The 22,106-nt window shown below is 39.5% G+C and overlaps 1 protein-coding gene across 1 annotated transcript; it reads right to left on the bottom strand.

Moving 5' to 3' along the window:
• Positions 1–1,692: 1,692 nt before the first annotated feature.
• si:ch211-71n6.4 (para-nitrobenzyl esterase) lies at positions 1,693–20,849 on the bottom strand. The gene is made up of 10 exons (XM_067592029.1): positions 20,716–20,849; positions 18,861–19,134; positions 15,646–16,066; positions 12,939–13,046; positions 11,771–11,967; positions 9,517–9,716; positions 9,376–9,434; positions 6,529–6,696; positions 5,674–5,901; positions 1,693–5,070 (listed from the first exon to the last, which is right to left on the bottom strand). Exons 2-10 carry the CDS (start codon positions 19,125–19,127, stop codon positions 4,928–4,930), a joined length of 1,791 nt encoding a protein of 596 aa, XP_067448130.1. The 5' UTR covers positions 19,128–19,134; positions 20,716–20,849; the 3' UTR covers positions 1,693–4,927.
• Between the last annotated feature and the right edge of the window lie 1,257 nt (positions 20,850–22,106).

The raw sequence follows: 22,106 nt of genomic DNA, 5'->3' as shown, positions 1-22,106 counted from the left end.
TATGCTTGCTTGACAGACGGGAATAGGACGCTCTGACAGCTTGACAAAGAAGGCGTGGCCAGTGGCCTCATTGGGCCTGGTTGCTAACAGGGAGGATGCTGGGGGTCCTCTCTCGTTCTCCCTGCAAGGGAGTGATTCCTTCCCTCAATGGGGATAAGTTCACTCACACAGTGTCATGCTGGTCATCCATTGCAGCTGATGGTGCTGTTGCCCCACAGGGGTGGGGTGCAATGCCTGTCCAGAGTGCCTGGGCAACAGGTAGTCCCCACACCTGATTCGGATGATGGTGGTGGGGGCAAAACTTGTCTGCAGTGCTGTTTCAAGGGGGGGCATACTGCCTCACCACATGCGGGAACGGTGCCTCATGGCTTGGACATTGAGAGGGATATGTTTGAGAAGATTGCACCTCCTGTGCTCCCATGCTTAAGCCTGCTGCAGGATATACAGGCTTTTGTCAGGGGCTGAATGAGTTTTGGATTATTATTGGCCTGAGAGCCATTTTTTTTGCACATCTTGTGTCCTATTGTTGGGACAACAGGACAAACCTATGGAAGTTTGACTGATTATCTATCTGCCACAGACATTGGGCCCTGGTGGCTCGATTGTCAGTTCAGTGGCTGGCTCATTGGATTGGTGATGCACATCGCAAGGGCTATGAGACAATGGGCTGCACTCTCTGGTGGGTGTTGGGCACACTCCACCAGGAGCACCCCTGTGCAGGGGTGTGTCAGTGTAGACATCTGCCTGGCTGCATTACATCCTTCCTTGTGCAGCCATATCTCGGAGATATGACATGACACTCGCACCTCACCAGGTCCATCTTTATATACAGACTGTGAGCAAGACACTGAATCTCAAATTGTTCCCTCGCATGGTAGCTTGCTGTCATCAGGGTGTGAATATGTGAATAAGCAGCAAATTATAAAGTGCTTTGGATAAAAGCACTATACAAATGCAGCCATTTACAGATGAAAAATACATGGACAATCCATGACATAACATTCATCACAAGCAATACACAGATCTTGGGAGGGTATAATTTGATATCCTTCCTCATGAATCATATCAGGAATTCTTTATGTACATTACTGAAACTCTTTCTCATATCAATTATATGTGTCATATGTGTTATACAGTGTCCATATTTATATTCTGGGGCTCTACTGGAATTTCTTTGCATGATTTAGTTAAAAACCCCTTATTAATCTTATAATGGATCTTTATGCAGCCCCTCAGTTCAGCCAATCAGAACAGAGCCATCTTTGTTCTGATTGGTCAGCTTCAGGAAGCTTCTTCTAGCTATGTAAACAACCTACAGTAGTTGGATTTCACTTCTTTTTCTCCTTCTTTACTCCAAATATCAACTTCTCTAATCCACCTGTACATGTTTGATCCCGAATCTGATATGAAATATGAGAGTAGAAACACCTTAGCAACCACCTTAGCAACAAAGGCTACAGAACTTTTTACATCTGACATCATAACAGTATAAAAATAACAGAAAATCACACAAAGCATGATTTGTTCCCTTTAAGTTGAATAAATAGTTCAAAGTGAGTGAAAATTTAAAACCAACTGATTGATGAGTCCCTTTTTAATTTGTCACAAAGACCTTACAGCTGTAGATGCTGCAATCTGTCTGACGACGATTAAGCCTCGGAGAGCAACGGCCAATATTTGGGGCTTCCGGTGTAGTGTAAAAAAATTATCCACGAGATATTGATTTATTGAGCATATAAAGAGTGATAACATTTCATTGCATCAACACACAACAAAGCATGATTTCCATGTATACATCAAGCATAATTATGGTTTGGAAAACATTAAAAAGTAATAAAGAGCTCACAAGTGATTTCAGGCAACCAGATGGTAACAAGATTTAGACAAAGTTGTGTGTAAATAAACATCTGGAATGAAACAGGAATGGCATAAAATAAACTGGTCAACTTGGTTCAAACAACCACACTGATAGCAATCAAACATACATGTAATAAAATATTTTCACAGGAAAATGCAAAGACTTAGTGGCCAAGCGTCGAGGTTATGAATCAGTGCAAACAGCAGGACTTCACAAGTTCACAAAAAAACATCCTGTGACTCACCGGCACATCCACAGGTTAAAACTGCACGAAAATAATTACAAAAATCAAACTTCCACTCTCATGTCTCTCAATCACTTCAATGTTCTCCCTGATTCAAATATAGAAATACACATCAACACCACCTGGCAACAAATTCAATTTAAGTTCTGTATTGTGAGTCCAATTCCCTTTAAGTTCTGGAGGTTTTGCTGGAGCAGCTTGTATCTCTGAACCAAGACACTTACTTCTGAATGTATATAAATGCTGGTATATATTAACAGTTATTTGATATTCGGTTATATATATTCAATAGCAACTTTTGTTAATGTGTTTGCTCCAAAGTCGGTGAACCAGGAGAAGGACTGCTAAGGTTTTCATATTTATGATAATATTCATTATTCAGAAAATACAGATATCTTTCAAATACAAATAAAACTCTGCGCTGCTTACAGTTATTAAAACAAATAAAATGCAGCCACAAAGTGTCTGTTAGTTACCACACTGATCATAAATGAGCTGCAAATGTGTTTTCAATCTGCTAAAACACTAAAACATCTGAAAAAAAAAAAAAGTCATCACAATATGCACTTATAATACATGCTTGGTTTTCAGAGGCTTTCAGCCAAATGTCATGGTCTTCATCAGCAGAGTTCGTTCAGATTTGATGGAGACAACTAAACGGTCTCCATGACAACTGAGCAAAACAACCAAGTAAGTGGTGATAAGATTTTATTTTATTTCTTTAAGTCAAACTGCTATTTTTTGTTCAGACAGCGAAGCAAATTTTCGCCTCGTGTCACTCGAACAAATTTGACCACAGGACCGGTTGTGTTCACAAACAGCCGATGTACCAACTCTACGGCTTTTTTATGTCTTTACATTTATCATTTATTAAGCAGATTAATAAAGTCCTGGAATTAGCACGACTTTTTTGCTGTAGTTGAAACATTTTCAACTTGCAAGGACGCGTATTGGTCTCAGTTGGCAAACTCACTTCTAACCGAGTCTCCGTTAACTTTGTTTGCAATCAGGCTGCTTTAAAATCAGCTTCGTGTTCTGTCTGATGACACATTTAGAAATGTGTCTGCTCAGATAGATAGATAGATCCTCAGCTTCTGAAATGCTTCCAGTGACAGTTTGACACATGACAAGACATCTGGACATCTGGGACCAAAACAGCTGGATCTGAGTCTTATAGTCTTATATATGATATCCAACAGTCAGACCCCCCAGGGACCGTGACAGTCCCAGGCTCACTGCATGTCACTGGGTTTTAGTAATTCCATTAACAACTGGAGTAAAATGTTAACTAAGACAATCCTGCTTTATAAGCTTCGTGTATAATTTTAAGCTATTTTTTCAAGCTGAGCTTAAAGCTTATTCTGCGACATTTATTAATTCAGTTTTAATTGTGCTCACATGGTGCATATTCATTAATAAAGCTACATTTGTTAAAGCTTATCATACACTTAAACACGCAAAAAAAAAATGAGGCCAAGTTGACATTGCGGAGATACAACATTTTAAGCTGACAACAGGTAGGTTTAAACTGAAAGTGTTTGTGACACTAAAAAGTTTGGGAGTCCTTCAAGTAGCATATTTAACTTTTTAACTCCAAGTTTGTGTGTCTGAGCTACAAAATACTTGTTTTTTTGCTGACTGTTTTTGAGAACTCTGAAGGTCATTTTCTGCTTTGTTGATAACTTTCAGCCAAGGGAAAACAAATTTCCTATGTATTTTAAATATTTTGAACAGCAATTTCCCTGAATGTGATACACATTCAGGTTCCAGTAAAGGACACTTTACACTTTACACTAACCTGGCATAAACTAACTTTCATTCCTTTCAAAATCCTTAAAGATCGCCTCCAGACATGTTGTAAGACACATTAAAATACTCTGCTCTGACATGTTTTTTCTCCACAAAAAAGTTAAATTAACTTGTAAAGAACTCTTCAAATTACAATTGACTCCTGGGGGACTTTAACAAATCCTGAATCCCATTAACTTGACAGTCCAGTAAAGTCATGCTCCCATCGAGCTCCTTCACTCTGAACAGGCTCCCAGTTTAATGTTCAGTTACTTCAGCTCTGTGTGGCCACACCTCCAGCATGCTTAAGGGAAAATTCACATTTTCTGAGTTATGTCTAGTCGTATTTAACCATGCAGATAGTTCAGGTTTTCTATTTCTTTGGTAGAAAGTAGTTCTAATGAATTGGGGGGGGGGGGGGGGGGGGGGGGGGGGGGGGGTGTTCTTATAACCTGGAGAATGAAACCAAAATTATCTGCATGGATGCAGAGGAAAGCGAGAACATTTTTTTTAGGGCTGCAACTAACGATTTTCATTACTGATACATCTGTCGATTATTTTCTTGATTAATCGATTAGTTCGTTGGTCCATAAAATGACAGAAAATGGTCAAAAATATTGATCACTGTTTCCTAACGCCCGAGATTCAACCTAAAATGTCTTGTTTTGTTACAGAAGGCTAAAGAAACCAGAAAATATTCACATTTGAGAAGCTGGAATCAGAGAACTTTCCCTTTAAGTTCATGAAGGTTTTGAGATATTCAAACAAACTGGGCTGTTGTTATTTCAAAAGAATAAGATTAACTGAGAACTTTCGGTTACGTTGTGGTTTTTAAACTCACAGCGAATCAAATAGCTGCTGCAAGATTATTCACACCTTATTATCTTAATTTTTTTGTTTTGGTAAGATCTTCCATTTTTACCCCAGATCTCTGAGCTGGATGAGACGCAGGTCTGGTTATGTGAGATCTCCTCGGTGAAACAAAGTAGCGACTCTAAAGATGAATTCAGTGGTCAGATAAACGTTGCAGTGTGTGGTCAATTCATCCAGGCGTAGGCGTACAAGCCGTTCTTCTCGAACAGCTGACAGCGTTCAGACGAGTAGTTCTGGGCCACCGACAGACTGTCGGACAGGAGAGCAGTGGCTGCTGGGTACTCTGGCCACTTGTCCTCCATCTTACCTGCAAGACAGACGGAGGAGTTTATTTTCGAGACCTGCGTACACTACACATGTGGTGTAACCCAAAAGAACATTTTAAAAAAAGTGTTTGTATAAAAATGTTGCTGTAATATTTCTTCCAAACTAGACTTTTCTAATCAGGTGGGTCCAGGCTTCTGAATCAGTTGGATGGAAAAACCATCGACCAATCAGAGATCTGTAAGTGAGATTAAGATTCGAGGTGTCATCTGCATACATGTAGCTTGCTATCTCGCCAAATCTATGAAAACTAGGAACAGAAAATTGCCGAGAAGCGTAGATGAGATTGATGCAGCTGAACAATTTGTTCTAAGTCAACTTATAGAAGTAAAAACTCTTAAATCTGCATATTTATAGCGATTTTATCAGAAGGATTTGATTATATAAAACCCAAGTTAACCTATTCAGAAGTGTTATATTATTTGACCTAAAGGCCAAAACAAAAAAACATTCAGTTTATTATTATATGTGATGCACAAAAGCATCAAATAGTCACGTTTGAGAAGCTGGAACAGGTGAATTTTGGTATTTTTGCTGGGAAAATGACTACATGTAAAATGAAAGTTGAGGCAAGGAGCATATTCACCTGTTTTGGCAAAGTGGACGAGGTGGCGAGTGATGAGATCCTGGAAGTTCTTGTCCTTAGGAGAGAGTGGCTTCCCCAGGAGGAACTCCAGCCCTCCGAAGAAAGCCACGGCGTCCAGGCAGTGGAAGGAGAAGCGGCTGGGGAAAGGCAGCATACCAGCGGACGTGTCGACCGGTCCAGATGGTGTGTGTGTCACCAAGTATCGATACACAGGACTTTGGAGAGCCGCTGCAGACAGGCGGAGGTTTATCAGATTTACCTCAACAGTCAGTGTGAGGCGATAAACAACAGATACAGAATCTTACTGGAAGCCGGTTCATATGTGTAGAATCTGACCAAAGTTTTCCTAACGCGTCTTCTAAACTCTTCAACTTAAACATGATGATTCAGTGAAGTAAAGAAAAGTTTCATAAGCTGTCAATTTTGAAAAACACAGAAAATGTAGACTATTCCAAAACAATTTATGACCGAAAACACTTTCAAATATGTTAAGTATGTTAAGTATAAACATAGACAAAAATGTTGTCTTCAATTTGAATGTAAGTTGCTGCTATTCTGCTATTATTTGAAACAACTTATTTGAAATCATACTTTAGTCATAAATTAGTGAACTGAATCTTATTTCTTTCGTTCCTTTATCTCAGTGCTTCCCTGCAGGATCCAGAACCCTGCTGGTTTCCATCCAAGCCCTTTAATCATCATCAATCATGAATCTGTTTTACACCTGGAAGATGAGGTGAAGTCAGTTAACAACCTGGCAGGACAGAGAATCAGCGGGAGCCACACAGACACAGACAAACAGCAGGTTGACAGAAGAAAACTTTCCTGCAGAGTAGAAGTGTGATATGAGTTTACCTGCAGCCCTCCAGGCCAGGTCATTGTTGGGACAGGTGACTCTGATGTCGGACACCATGGTGGTGTAGGCCCTCTCTGGACAGCGGTCTTTGGTAGGGCAGAAGTCGGAGCTTGGATACAGCTTCAACGCATCGTTGGAGAGATTCATGCTGAAGGACTTAAGTTTCTCTGAGGGGAGCAGAGAGGAGACATGGCAGACAGACAGATTTTCCACCTCAGCGTGTGTTTCCAGGTGTAAAAGGTAGTATAAAGCTTTTTGTGTCTCCAGAGGGAGCTGCTGCGAGATCTGATGTGATGTCACTTGAGTCAGCGTCAGTTGGAGCTGAAGACTTTGAACTTTGAGACTTTGAAGTTTAAAACTGAAAAAAACCTGGTGGTGTGGACTTAGACAGAAGAAGGGCTGCGACTAACGATTATTTTCATTGCTACTAGCATAACAAACCACAATCTCCAGCTCCAACTGTCTGCGGTCGAGTTACATTGTGGGTAATGTAACGCAAGATTTTGACGAGGAATAAAAAAAAGACAATATCTCTGGTTCTGCTGCAATTATTTCAGTCCATTTTTAAAACTGTCCATCATGAGTCTGACAATGTTATAGGAATGCAATGATAAGAAATGATACCTTGTGTTAAAAATACAAAATATATCTCAGAAAACATGCAAATATCACATCTTATTCATTAGTTTCACAGCTGTGCAGAACTTCTAAATTGTTCTGTGGAGAATCTGAGCATCTGTAACCGTCCCTGAACCAAACAGCAGCTTCCACGTCTTGAGGCTGAAGTTCCTTAAAATACCACAGACGACGGCCGCTATCTGCTCCAACTGACTCCCATTCAAAAAGCCTCAACTTCTCTCTAGAAATACTGAGTCAATCATTGTTTTCAACGAGTCATTCTGGTTTCAATCACTGAATTCAGGCCCTCTAATAAGTGTGCTGGTGGTCATTTTAGAAATTAATGCTCCATTAATTAGATTTGAAGTAGCTTTGATTGACAGCTGTGCTCTCTATAGAGCCAGCCTTTGAAATAAATGTGTTAATCCTGCTCCTTTCATTGGCTGTAATTCTGATGCCTCAACATACAACAAGACAGAAAACATTAAAAAACATTCAAACACTGCTTTAAAAACAACAGAACAGCCTCCATGTTTGAACGAGGACAACCGTTAATGACCTCATCCAGAGACGATCACATGAGCAGCACAAGGACTTCTATAAACGAGCGCTGCTTCACATCAACGACTGTGTTTCCTTGTTGAGTACAGATTCATATTTAAAAAGACCCTTGAGTCCTTTTCATTAGTTCTAAAAAGGGAAAATTATCCCCATGGCTAAAGAAAACTAGACCACAGCACACAAAGTTCATTAAATATTTAGCATCTTTCTGTGCATATTAGCTAAAATAACATGATAAGCACAAACGGACCAGATAGCTAGTTGGCCTGTGCTTTCTAGATGTCATGTGACAAATCCAGCCATTTACAGTTTACTGTTCTCAATCTGATCCTTCATGTCCTCATTAACAGTCAGAGGGAAGCAGCTGTGTATGTTATTTATCTATATATGATGCAAAAACTGCCTCATTAACTTCGCTTTCACATATCAATACAATTACCTGTAACTCCTGTTCAAGGGCTTGGAATACTGGTTTCAAATATTATGATGCAAATAGCATAAGCTGCAAAAAATTACCCAAGTATTTGCAATTCCCCTTTGCTTTCCTTAATGAGATAAATAAAGGGTCCTCATTGCAAGAACATTTTCATATTCTTCTTCTAAAACTCTCTGTCTGTGAGGTTTGTTCATACAAGTGGTCTAAGTTGGATTTAACAACTGCAAAAACTTGCTTGTCTTAAGCCTGATGAATGTTACCTGGTCTGAGATTTGATCATTAGCATCATCAATGCCCTTAAAACGTCCATATAAGGCGACCTGACTCCATTTGTGGGCAAGTTTCATTCCCAAAAATGTTCCCAAAGAGGTAAAAACAAGAATTTCACACCACAGAGCTTCAAGTCCTGCTGACAGAAACCATCAATTGTTGTGTTTTTGTCTACTGATTTCTGACAGCAGGACTCGATGCTGTAGAAGTCAGCGGTAGTGATCCGGAAACAATTAGAAAACATGAATCCATCAGAGCAGCGCTGTACTGTGACAGAAAGAAAGAGGGAACGCTTTGACATCAAGTTAGATGCTAAAAAAAACCCATCTTTCTAAAGAGAGGCAGTCATGTGACAGTCACAGAGAATATTACAGCCTACAGTAGGTGATGTTACACTATCAGCTGCAGCACAACATGATGCTGGACAGCTGTTTACTAAGACTACTGTATGTTGCTGCACCAATATGCCAATAAAAATCATGAAATCTAACAACCCTCTCAGTAAACCAGCAGCCATGATGATGATAATATGCTGATTACGGATTTCAGTATCATTTAAACTCCAAATTAAGACCACATATTGTCTTAAATCACTCGTACATGCCTCTTCAGAAGGAATCTGTTTGTATGAGTGTTTCTTGCATGAGGCGCAGTGTCTGACTAGTGTGTGTGAATTTTCTGTGTGTCTGTTCATTCTTACACTGCATGTTTATTCTTGTACCCACTCGTCTCTTGAAAAAATTAGACAAAGAACATTGCTGCCATCTAGTGTTTGCTCAAGTGGATAAACCAGAAGGTGACTGGAAAAATGTTCTGTGGATGGATGAGACTAAAAATTGGTTATGTTATGTTTGGTGATGCATTTGAGCTTAAGAACTTCATCCCATCTGTGAAACATGGTGGTGGTGCCATTCATTCATCAGTCAGGCTCTATCTTACAGTCAACACACAGCACTGTTACCTGTTACAAACCACTTGTAGTCCCCCCAGGTCCACATGGAGATGTTTTCAGCCAGAGGGCTACAGAGGAAACACAGAGGACTCAGCAGTTTGATCACAGTAACATCTGACAGTGATGAATCTGAACCAGGTGAGCTCTCACCTGAAGTCCGCCTCCTGCTCCGTCGTCCCGACGAGGAAAGGAACGTCATTGTAGACTCCTTTCTTCTCCCACATCTCAAACGGAGGAGCTTCCAGGATGTATCCGTCCACCACCGCGACCGGGCCGATGAAGCGTCCTTTAATGGGCAGATCAGTCATCTCATCCGCTGCCCAGGACGGGTACTGCTGCCACGGGATCGCCTGGGAAACACCGTTAGGAGTATTTTTGGATTACAAAGTTTAAAAAGTTTATTTTGTTTCTTTGATTTTCTCATGAGCTGCTCATGTTCTATTTATTTTATTGAGATTTTACACTTTTAGGCTCTTTTAGGTATATATGCACCATTTGCAATTCTTTTTTTGTTTTTTGTTTTGTTAATTCCTACACATTATAATATTTGACCAGGTTGTTGGTGATATGAGCATCGACAACATTTAACATCTTTTTTCCCAGTGGGTGATAAAGTTGTTATAAACATGTAATTGTATTTGTTTAACTTTAATAACCTTTTTTGTAGGGTCTGGGACACTTTTTTGTGTGTAATTTCTTTTTTTATGTGGTTTAGGGTAAGTAAAAGGTTACATTAATAAGTAATGTTGTTAGTAAAACCTGCATGAACTGATGTTTTGCCCACCGTTTCTGTCCACCTGGTGAATGTGAGTCCAATATTCACTCTCTTTTAGCTTCTGTTTTTGCTCTCTACCATCTCCTGAGGGAAATATCTGGCTCTTTAGCTGCTAAATGCTCCACTATGTTCACCAGCTAGTCTACAGCTAACTGTGTCTGTTTGCTGTTTGGTGCTGGGCAGGTAGTGTACAGTGACTTTTTACAGCTTTTTCTCTGAAAACGATGCTATGAGACGCTGAGAGTGAACCAGAACAGCAAATTTGCAGCCAGACAGATAAACAATGAGCTGAAACTCACCATAAAGCTGCGTAAAGCCGAGAGGAGCTGCAGAGTCACTGATAAGTCTCTGTAGGTTCATCACTACGAGCCACAACCAACACATTACACACTGACAGCTCAGACATAATTATTGTGAACAACATGAGATTATATCCTCTTTAAAGTCTGAGTTCCTACTCAGGAAGTCGGATATTTTTCCTTCAAGCTCCCAACATAATGTTATGGTAAATTAACAAATAGTCTAAAGATCTTATACAGTAAAACATGCAAATAAATCTTCTGTTTACAAGATTGTACACTTTCAAAATGCGTTTTGAAATTGTCAATTCATAAATTGATAAACTTATATCATTCATTTGTCATTTGGTAAAAAAAACACCAATTTAACAACAATTGACGCCAATCTTTGTATTTCCCTTTTGGCGAGTTACGTAGCTGCAGTCCTGGCAGTCAGGACAGATAACGTTTATAGAGATGAAGATTATGTTATGAAGACAGAAGCATCATGTCTGTGAGCTTATAATTTGAAAAAAAAAAAACCTTCACAAATGTATAGTTTCATTTAAAAAAAAAGGTTCAGTATAACAGCTGGCCACTAGAGTTTTTAGACAGTTTTACTCAAACAGGAGGAAATAGTTCATTCACTCACATTTACAGGCTTATTTTGTGAATCATATAAAGGAACTAAAAAGTTCAGTATGACGTACAAATCTTACAAAAATTTGGAAAAGGAAAAATGGTTAGAAGTAAAATGTGACATTTAAAAAACTTAACAGTAATATTCAGGCTGACACTTCTTTTTACTGATGGGGTTTATGTGTTATTTCAGTTGATAACATTCATTATTCATAATTCATCCTGAGGTTACAGTGAGACATGTTGAATGGAAGCTCTTTTTATAAATCACTACGGTTTTGCTCGTCTGCAGAGGAACTTTAATTTAACAAATGTGGAATAGATGTGTGTTCATTACATCACAGTTTAAATCTTTCCAATACTTTCTCTGCTCAATTTAACTTGAACTTCACTCTGACAGTAAAATTAGAGACATCCAGGTGCTCTGATACCCAGATGTGACATTATAATCCATTAAAATTAAACAGCAATTTTAAAAACGTGTATCAAAATGTCTCACTGTGATGAGCTATGAATCATTTTTTTATGAAATCTTCAAATATTAAAGGCGGATGACTTCTTTGCTGTATTTTTCTGTTTATTTAAATTTTAATCTGTCATATAAAATTTACCAAACTTCTTCTCTGCTTTGGCAGAAATGAATCTCAGATTGCTCAGATTTAACACCAAAAGTCTCGTTTAGAGTTTTAGAGAAACCGCGTCCGTGAGCTACCTGCAGGATCTGTTTGACGCTGAGACGTCGGAGGCACGTCCGGTCTTTGCAGCCCGTCTTCGTCAGGAAGACCAGGTTGTCGGTCTCGGCCTGTTCCAGCGTCGCGTTGTAGACGTACGAGCCGCTCATGTCCACCGCCGCGTGGAAGAGATCCTTCGCCAGCGGTGACATCATCAGGGTCCACACTGAGGTCCCGCCTTCACACCACAGAACAACAACAGGTGAATTCTAATAGATTCTTTCATGTCTTTGATTTTTTCTTTTAACGCACTGCTTCAGTGTTTATTTGTGCTATATAAATAAACGTCTCAAGATCTACATTGTTCATCATATTTGTTTATCTAAATGTCCCTGAATCCTTCTACCTTGATAGTAAGTGAAAGATTCAGTCTGGCGATTTTCTATATTTTTCTTATTGTCCATAAATCTCATGTTTGGATCCAAACCAACAATGAACTGATCTACTAACAAGTATTGTGTGTGTATCCAAAGTCTGATATATCTTATTCCTCTGTTGTTGTCCAGAAACTATTAAAAACACGTCAGTGAGTCGCACCACTGCACTGGGCTCCTTCGTCCCTGAAGAACCGGTGTTTAGAAACGGCTCCAAAGAGTAAAAACAGAGTTAAGTTTTCATTCTCTGGAAAGTATTTCCATGTCAGGGAAGAGGCCACTATGTGAAGACGTGGTTTTCTACAGTAAACAACAACCATTTTTTCCTGCTCGTCCTATCGATCAGCCTCTGACCCAGACACTGTACATTTCTCAAAGAAGTTTAGTACAAACTGACGTGTTTTTAATAGTTTTTAGACAACAACAGAGGAAGAAGATATATCAGGCTTTAGATACAAACACAATACTTGTTACCAGGATGAGTTCATTGTTGGTTTGGCTCCAAACATGAGATTTGTTGACAAGTCTTATCCTTGAACTTTACAGCCTATAATCACAACAACGCATGAAGGAATCTTGTTCTGTAAATTCCTGCTGTGACCAGGCCTTTACAGCTTCTCCGCGGCCTTCGGAGTGTCGGTGGAGCCTTTGAAAATAAGAAATTCTGTGCTTCAATCAGAGCCAATCTTCGCTACAGCGCAGATGTATCACAAATATCAAACCTGTCATGTCAGGTTTCACACATTTAAGTACTTTTTTTGTTTTGTTTTTATACCTGAACTCTGCCCGAATATGGTGACTTTCCCTGGATCTCCTCCGAACACGTGGATGTTCCTCTGGACCCACTTCAGAGCTGCAATCTGGTCCATGAAGCCATAGTTCCCTGCGGAGGAGGAGGAGGAGGAGGAGGAGGAGGAGGGGGAGGAGGGGGGGGAGGGGGGGGATCGATTAGTGAGGAGAACCTGCTTTGATGTGGCCTTGTTTCCGGCGTCCCATTTTCTCTCAGTCAGAAACAAAAACCTGCTCCTGTAGCTTGAACTAAATTTAACTCTTTTCAAGCTGAGGGAGCGAGGGAAATAGGGCATGGAATTAGGAGTATTCAGAATTAGACATGCGAGTGCGGGTGAAGCGGCTCCTGGAAGATGAGAAGGACTCGTGCGCCCCGCCATCACGCCATCATGTCATTGGAGGCTTTCTCATTTACTGGGTCACTTCACATCAAGGTCACAGCGGGCTTGTTTGGGTTATGTAACAGAAATTACCCAGCTTGACTCACAACACGCTAATTTGAATCCCACAGCGTGTGGAAAAAAGCAAACATCGACATGGAGGAGACAGCCTCAGAAATTAGCTCCATTTATCCAAAAATCACATTAACCTTCATTAAGTATTCACACCTTAATGGAAAAGTATAGACTGCTCAGCGCTATGTAAACACTATTAATATTTCAAGGTTCTGTTTAAGTGGTAAATAGCCGACCACCATTATAACTTCTTTAACACAGCATGATGCACTGCAGTGATCTCATATGAGCAATTAAAGGCTTTCTGCAGCTGCACGACAAACATCACTACGTATTTAACTTTTTACAGAGCAACATTTGACCTCTGACCTCCTAATTCCTTATCACATATTGTAGTATATGTTTTTATTCTGTTTCATGCTTCAATTTTATACATAACACTTATGTGCTATTTACAGTTTTTTTGCTATTGTTACTTTTGTTTGTTAGTTTTCCTGGTGAATATGTGGGAAAGTGTGTTATGTGTCGGTTGTTTCATGACAGAATAAAACCAAACCAAATACCAAAAGTACTGATTGTCACAGCAGACTATTTTTTAGTAAGTACAAATGAAGTAATATGTGTACAGATGGATGTCAGACAAACTACAAATTTAACTTCACAGTGGCTCATTTGCAGTCTACATACTGACATTTTTCAGAACTCTTAATTTAATTAATTTTGTCAATAATACAGTGTGAACACTTCATTATTTAGTGTTTATAACCATCACCCTCCTCATGTCTCAACCTAACTAAGTGGGTGTGTTGTGTAGTAAAGTGGGTATGTTGTGTAGCAAAGTGGGTGTGTTGTGTAGTAAAGTGGGTTTGTTGTGTGGTAAAGTGGGTATGTTGTGTAGTAAAGTGGGTGTGTTGTGTAGTAAAGAGGGTGTGTTGTGTAGTAAAGTGGGTATGTTGTGTAGTATAGTGGGTATGTTGTGTAGTAAAGAGGGTGTGTTGTGTAGTAAAGTGGGTATGTTGTGTAGTAAAGTGGGTGTGTTGTGTAGTATAGTGGGTATGTTGTGTAGTAAAGTGGGTGTGTTGTGTAGTAAAGTGGGTGTGTTGTGTGATATGACACGTTCATGCTGTGGCTGCAGCTGGATATATTTGTTATTATTGTGAGCTTGTTAGCATGCTGATGTGAGCATTTATTTCAAATACAGCCTCTCAGAGCTGCTAGCATGGCTGTATTGTTTTATTAAGAAGGTATTGTGGCTTTTAGAGGCATGTCTTGATTGACAGGTTATCAGATCAGTTGTTGATGCTCGCTGATGTTTGCTCATCTCACCACAGTTTAGATTTTCTGGCTGCAGCAGAAACGCCAGACTTGAAAACAGCCTTCAGAAATATTAGTCTGTGTGTGTGTGTGTGTGTGTGTGTGTGTGTGTGTGTGTGCGTGTGTGTGTGTGTGTGTGTGTGTGTATACTTTTGGGGAACAAATTTCAGACTAAAAACCAATTAATTGGGGACAGCCCGTCCAATTTGAGACAAAAGTTTTGTCCTCATTTGGGAAAAGCTGATATTTGGGTAAAGGTTAGGGTTAGTGTAAGTCTATGTAATGTCCCCAAAAGTGACCTAGAACAACGTGTGTGTGTGTGTGTGTGTGTGTGTGTGTGGGTATGACTTAAGTCACTTTCAGGGACACACACCAGACTTACAGGAAAACTTCTGTATTTTTCTTTTTGTGTCAAAGTGACTAATGGGGACAGCGGTTTTTGAAATTGGTCCAGTAGTGAGTGAAAGCACTGCAGCTGGCAGCTGCGAAACAGGCTGCAATGTAATCTGATGGGGCAATATCACCCCGTCAATGTACTTCCACTTAAGATGCTTGTTTTTTCGCCACCGACAGGCTCAGATTGTTATTATAAGTGTCTGACAACATTATGGAAAGGATCATACAGAGAAATAACACTTGTTTCTTTACCTTTCACTTGACCTGGTCTGTTTGTTAATGTGTCTAACCAAGTCTTGCTCAACGAGAAGTCTCGCAAGAGTTGAGTTGTTGTCAAAATCAACTAAATATTCAGCCATGACAGAGTTGGAAAGATGAGTGCTGAGGGGAGTTTGTTGTGTTGGAGTACAGGAAGAGTAGCTTAGTGTTATCTTAAAGATTTTCAAAGTCATGGCTGAATATCGTATGCATGCCATGTCCCCAAAAGTGACCTAAGTAAATGTGTGAGTTTGTGTGTCACTGACAGACCTGACGTGTTTTTTGGAGAACCTTCTCTCAGCATCTCCAGCGCCAGGAAGCCGAAGGCGTTGAGTCTGTAGTTGAAGCTGACGTAAACCATCCTGGTGTCAGCAGCCAGCTGCTCTGTGGGCGAGTAGCCCCGCTCTCCTCCACTGAGCATTTGCAGGTAGCCTCCGTGGATCCAGACCATGACGGGCAGCTTGGCGTCGACCTGCAGCGTGGGCGTCCACACGTTGATGAAGAGGCAGTCCTCTTGGCCCATCATCTTCCCCGTACTCGACATCGGCTGCACCTGAGGGCACACGCTGCGGAAGCGGCCGGCGTCAGTGATCCCTTTCTTGCACGTCGGTTCAGCCGGAGGAGCCCAACGCAGGTCACCGACTGGCGGAGCAGCGTAGGGCATGCCCTTAAAGGAGTAGGCTCCATTTTTCTGCAAAATAAGGTTAAAAAAACAGATATTATGGTTTCAAACAGGCTTCAGTGACCACACACAGCTGTTTATTTTGTTTTTGAGTATGAATTGTTGAATATGTATGAAAATGTTACTGAGTACATGAAGCTTACTGTTTTCAGTTTTTACCAGTTTACAGAAGAAAATAATTAATCTGCCCGTTCAGATTAAAGAGGCTACATCCTTAACATCTTTCAAGCTTAAAACAATATTTTAAAAGAAAGCTTTTACTCATACTTATTAATACTCTCTATTCTCTATTGCTTTTAACTTTTGAATCTCTTGTGTTTGATGATTTCATTGTTTGCTTTCATTTGCATTTCTCTTTCTTATTTTTTTTCTTTTCTCCATGAAGCACTTTGTCAAGAAAAAAGTGCTGTATAACATAAAGTTTTATTATTATTATTAAATACCGGGACGTTTTAGAAGAAGCCCTTTTGTGGTCAACATCATGTTTTTGTGTGTGTTTCAGGTTTTGGGGGTTGTTTCATTTCCTGCTTTATTTGACAGTTCTACAAATGTCATCACTGCAATCTCTACTGGTGGTTTAAACTACAGTGAAATTCTCTTTTAATCATACTTTTTGGTTTTATTTAAGACATTCTGGAAAAAAAAACTTGAAAAAAATATTGTAAATCCTTTCATTTTTGATGTCGAATTCATTTTACATGGTTAATTACGAACCAAAAGTTTGTTTAAGAATGTTTACATTTACTTAAAATTTTAAGGATGTTCTGTTTTGAGGCATAAAACTTAATCATGGTTGCAAAAATCTTGTCTGTGCAAACACGACTGGAAAGAAACAATAAGGAAAATTCAAACCATGGAGCAGATTACATTTGAATTAAGAGGGAATTAAGAATTACATGAAAGAAGAAGGAAAAAGTGGTTAAATTATGAAAAACAAACCTTATAAATTAGTGTGTATCAGACTTATGGCATCATAAATGTTGAAGGTTTGTGCTGGTGTTGCTGTATTAACTTTATTTCTATGATAAAACTGTAAACTGTTAACATGACTGATGTGAACGAGGGTCAAAACTATAAAAACATGAGTCATGTCATGATAAAAACTGAACTTTCCTTTCAGAGAAACATCATGAGGAGAGAATTACAGGCTGTATGAAAAACTAAAGTGAAGCATGAATCTGCTTCAAGATAAAAACTGAATCACATATTTCATGCTGAATGCCGCACCGAGCAGCTCAGCGCCACTAATATAAAACACTATTTTTATTACAAGGTCCACTTCATTATTATTTCTGCACAATAAGCACAAATTGTACTTATGACCTCTTGTTAGGGAAGTGAAAGTTCAGGAAGGTTAAAGGAGGAACTCAATCTGCAGAGATTTACATTTTTTGGTTGCTGCTGTTACAATATGTCAACTAATTTTTGTCATATGTCACTTTTCACCAGCGTGTATCATTTCCTATTGACGTATACCACTATTTCTTATGATAAATAACAAGTTGGCATTTTAAAAATATTGCATTTTGTATAAATATAAGACAATTTTTATTCTGGAAATTACGTTTGAAAGTGAGGGTTGTATTATATTGGAGAACTTCTGCATTATTCACATCAGAGATTCTTTCTTTCTAAATGTAAAGTGTCTCCTACCGAGAGTGTTTCATTATGGTTTGTTTGTAGCTTTAATGTTGCTAGGCTAGCAAGTTTCTTCCAGTCTGTTTATAGTGAGTAGGGATGCACGATATTGGATTTTTTGCCAGGGCTAACGTTAGCTGGGGGGCTAGCGGAGCGTTAGCTGCAGCATGACCGGAGGAAAGCACAGCCAGCTAGCCTCCCAGCTAACGTTAGCCCCGGCTCTCCATGTAGATCCAACCGGAGCACCGAGCCCCGGTTTGTCATTCAGGTTAAAGTGGGAAGAAGCAGCGGGTCTGATGGGCAGCTGAGTGAAGTGGAGCCTGCGGAGGAAACACCGGTACTGTCAGGGTGACACAGTCTGTCGAGGGAAGCAGAGTAAGGCGGCGTTGGAGAAGGCGACATATCGGCCTCTCATAATCGGCAGAATTCGCCAATGCTGATATTTGATTTTAGAGCTTGTACTGGGCGACATGTTCCTTCATCATGAAGAGTTTGGTCACGTTAGTTTGTTTAGAAACGGCTCTAAAGACAGACAGAAATAACAGTGATCACATTTTCAGTCTCAGGAGAGCAGTTCTGTGTACAGTTTAGGACTTTTTATGGAACAGATTTATGATGAAATCTGCAGTGACTCTTATTTCAGCTGTCCTTGTTTCCTGATGTGGGAGTTATTTTTCATTTCTTAAATTGAAATTAGTGTTTTCACTTTAACATGCTATCTTTTAGATTTTTGTTTTTTTATGTGTCTGTTTAATCCATAAATAAAATCAATCAATCAAAAGTGTTTAGGAAGTCCAGTTTAACCTGCAGGAGTTTTTGAAGGCTTGTTTTATGTGTTTTTCTGTGGAATTAAATTCCTGACGGGTGAAAATGAGTTGAAAGTGTCTCACGACTACAGAACCACAACGAGGAACGAATCATCTGTCAAGCAGCCATGAATTGCTGGTGTCAAAAAGACTAAAAAAGTGCTGACAGAGAAAATGTCAAACACTTCCAAGACTGACAGAAGTTATCCAGGCCAATAAACCAGATTTCCTCTCTGTGCTATTACTCAATCTGTGAAAAACGTGATAATCAACATCTCTACAACATCTAACAACCTCAGAGATCTACTGACGGCCTGATAATCAGCTTGTCTTGAACCATGTTCAGAGTCTAAACTCACGTGTCTTCCTCGATACTCTCCACAGCCGACGATGGACACCTGGGCGAGGCCCGGCGGCAGCGTCTGAGCCACGTAGCCCAGGTAGGTGGCGAGAGCGAGCAGAGCGAGCACGCCCAGGCAGATGAGGAAGATGCAGCGTCTGGAGAGCACCAGGAAGGGGCTGATGTAGTGTCTGTGGCGGACGTACTGCACCTCCTCCTCGTCCTCCTCCTGCACCAGGTAGCGGTACTCGGTCCTCTCCGGGACCTCGAACGCGTCCTCATTCATCTTCACTCTGGGACAGGAAGCAGAAAACAGAGGAAACTGTTCGGTCCGTTTCATCTCAGATCAGATTTACTCTCCCTGTTAAAGCTGCATGTCGACAGCTGCATGTTGCACCTTTTTAACCAACTCAGGTCACTTTTACTGCACCTGTATTGATTTAAGAACTGCACACTTTATATGTTTTATCTTTATTTTATGTTTTTATTATTATTACCTAGTCCTGTGAGGACCAATATCTCGATCTGCCATCTGTGTATTTTTATGGATACGGTTAGAATGATAATTAAATGACTTAAAAAAAGAGCATGAAAGAATCAAAACATAAATACATAAACTGAAATATCTCAGCAACTATTGGATGGATTGCGTTGAAATTTGGTTCACGTCTCTCTCAGGGTGAAGTTCAATAAATTTGGTGATCGTCTGACTTTTCATCTGGCATCATCATAAGATCAAGTTTTCTTCAAAATTACTTTGGTTTATGACCAAATACCTGCAAAACTGAAGCCAATGATACAGTATCATGTTGACACACTATAACATGGTAAACATTATACCTGTTACACTTAAATAATGTTAGCATTGTGATGTCAGTACAGCCTCACATGGCTGCAGACTCCCATTCAGACTGGATTTATGTCTCTAGCGGAGGTGAGGTAACTTTTATATTACGTGATTTTTAATGAGTCTGCAGGGTGAATGTGGCTCATTCTTCACCCCCCCAGTAATAATCACATCCATATAAAACCTTTTTATCAACTCCGTATGAAATTTGCCGTGTGAAAATGGAGGAAATCATTTTTTTTTTCTAATCTGACAAATGGAAACATACAAACACCAACATTGTGAACCAATATGAGACAGAAAACAATAAAACCATCAGGAGAGCAATTATTCATTAAATGTTATCAGACTTTCACTCAATATTCTTAATTATACATTTAAATGTTCTCATGGGTAATTTGTTGAACAGCATGACATCATTCCATATACAGTAGCATATATATATATATATATATAAGTATAATTTGGTTTTATGTATTTTAATTAAATGAATTATCAGTGTAATTTCACACTGTATGTTGTCGAGGGGGGCTGCAGTTTTGGTTGAGGCGACACTTTGTGGCGCGTACGGTACGCGCGCGCGCACGCACACACGCGCGCACACACACACGCAAGGAAAAGACAAAAAAAAAGCGTGTGTGGAAGAACAACAAAAAGCGGATGTAATGAGGAGAAACTTCCCTCCAGTTGAGCTCCAGCAGTCTATTCTTTGATAAAAACAATAAATAGCTGCAGTCTTGTGACAGTGAAACGCCCAACTGAGTCTGAATGTAGGCTGGCGACTTAATGATGAATCACCGAATCAAAGTGAATAAAAGAAAAACCAGATTGAGTAATAAAGAAGAAGAACACACTGCAGATGTTTCCAGCTGTAATAACTCTCAGTGTTGTTAAACTACATTCATGTTTTCCTGCCGTCCTGACATTAACTTCCTCTGGCTCGACAGTCTTCATCCTGGCAGCTTCACACTGCAACACTAAAGGAAAACCGCAGAAGAAATCAAAAGTAGAGAGTTTCAGTACTTACCATGTCCTGTAAACAAACAACATATGGAAGAGTAAACTCCTAAAACACCAAAGTTTGACGCATTTACTTCTCTGCTGGACGGAGCGCGCATGTCCTGAACCCTTTCCTTTCTTTTTTTTTAACATTTAAAGGGACAGTACGCGGATAGTTTAGAATCTGAACTCTGGAACATTGAAGTTCTGGACTCAGTGATTGTGACATAAACAACAACAGCGAAGTAGAAGAAGTATTCAGATCATTTACTGCAGTACAAGTCCAAATACAGCAGTGGAAAAATACTCCATTACAAGTAAAAGTCCTGCATGAAAAATCCTACAATAGTAAAAGTACATCAGTATTATGAGCTTGATGTAGTTAAAGTATTGCAGTAAAAGTACATCAGTATTATGAGCTTGATGTAGTTAAAGTATTGCAGTAAAAGTACATAAGTATTATGAGCTTGATGTAGTTAAAGTATTGCAGTAAAAGTACATAAGTATTATGAGCTTGATGTAGTTAAAGTATTGCAGTAAAAGTACATCAGTATTATGAGCTTGATGTACTTAAAGTATTGCAGTAAAAGTACATAAGTATTATGAGCTTGATGTAGTTAAAGTATTGCAGTAAAAGTACATAAGTATTATGAGCTTGATGTAGTTAAAGTATTGCAGTAAAAGTAGTGGTTTGGTCCCTCTGACTGATATATTATTATATATGACATCATTAGATTATTAATAGTGAAGCATCAGTGTTAGAGCAGCATGTTACTGTTGTAGCTGCTGGAGGTGGAGCTAGTTTACACTACTTTATATACAGTTAGCTAGTTTAGTCCAGTGGTTCCCAACCTAGGGGTCGGGCCCCTCCAAAGGGTCAGCAGATAAATCTGAGGGGTGGTGAGATGATTAATGGGAGAGGAAAGAAGAAAAAACAAAGTTCTGATACACAAATCTGTTTTCAGTTTTTGGACTTTTTCTCTAATCTTTGATTTTTGCTGAAATATTGGATCATTTGAACATTTATTGAAATGAAAGCATGTGAGAAGTTTAGAGGGAAAAATCACTATTTGGTGGAGCTGTTAACAACTCATAGACATGTGAAATGTGACCCCGACTACACACTGGGTGAAAATGTCAGAAATCTGAAAAATCAAAACATCACAAAAAAGTTGTCATGTTTGTCTTAAACATCACTGAAGAGATGAAAACATCAGATGTGTGTGGAGTGATGATGAGGAGACTGTAACCTTCCTCACATCAATACATGAAACAAACAGAAATGTCATGTTTCCATCATGTTTGCCACAGTTGTAGTTTTCAGCAAGCAAACAGGAGGAAATAGTGCATTTTTGGGGGGACTATTTTCAGCTGCGGATGAACCCACGTTTGGTGCTTTAGGGAGTATTTCTGGCAGCA

The sequence above is a fragment of the Thunnus thynnus genome, chromosome 1 (assembly GCF_963924715.1).
Source record: "Thunnus thynnus chromosome 1, fThuThy2.1, whole genome shotgun sequence".
NCBI classification, from domain to species: domain Eukaryota; kingdom Metazoa; phylum Chordata; class Actinopteri; order Scombriformes; family Scombridae; genus Thunnus; species Thunnus thynnus.
The sequence above is the reverse complement of the archived record's forward strand: the minus strand, read 5'-3'. Positions and strand labels throughout refer to the sequence as shown.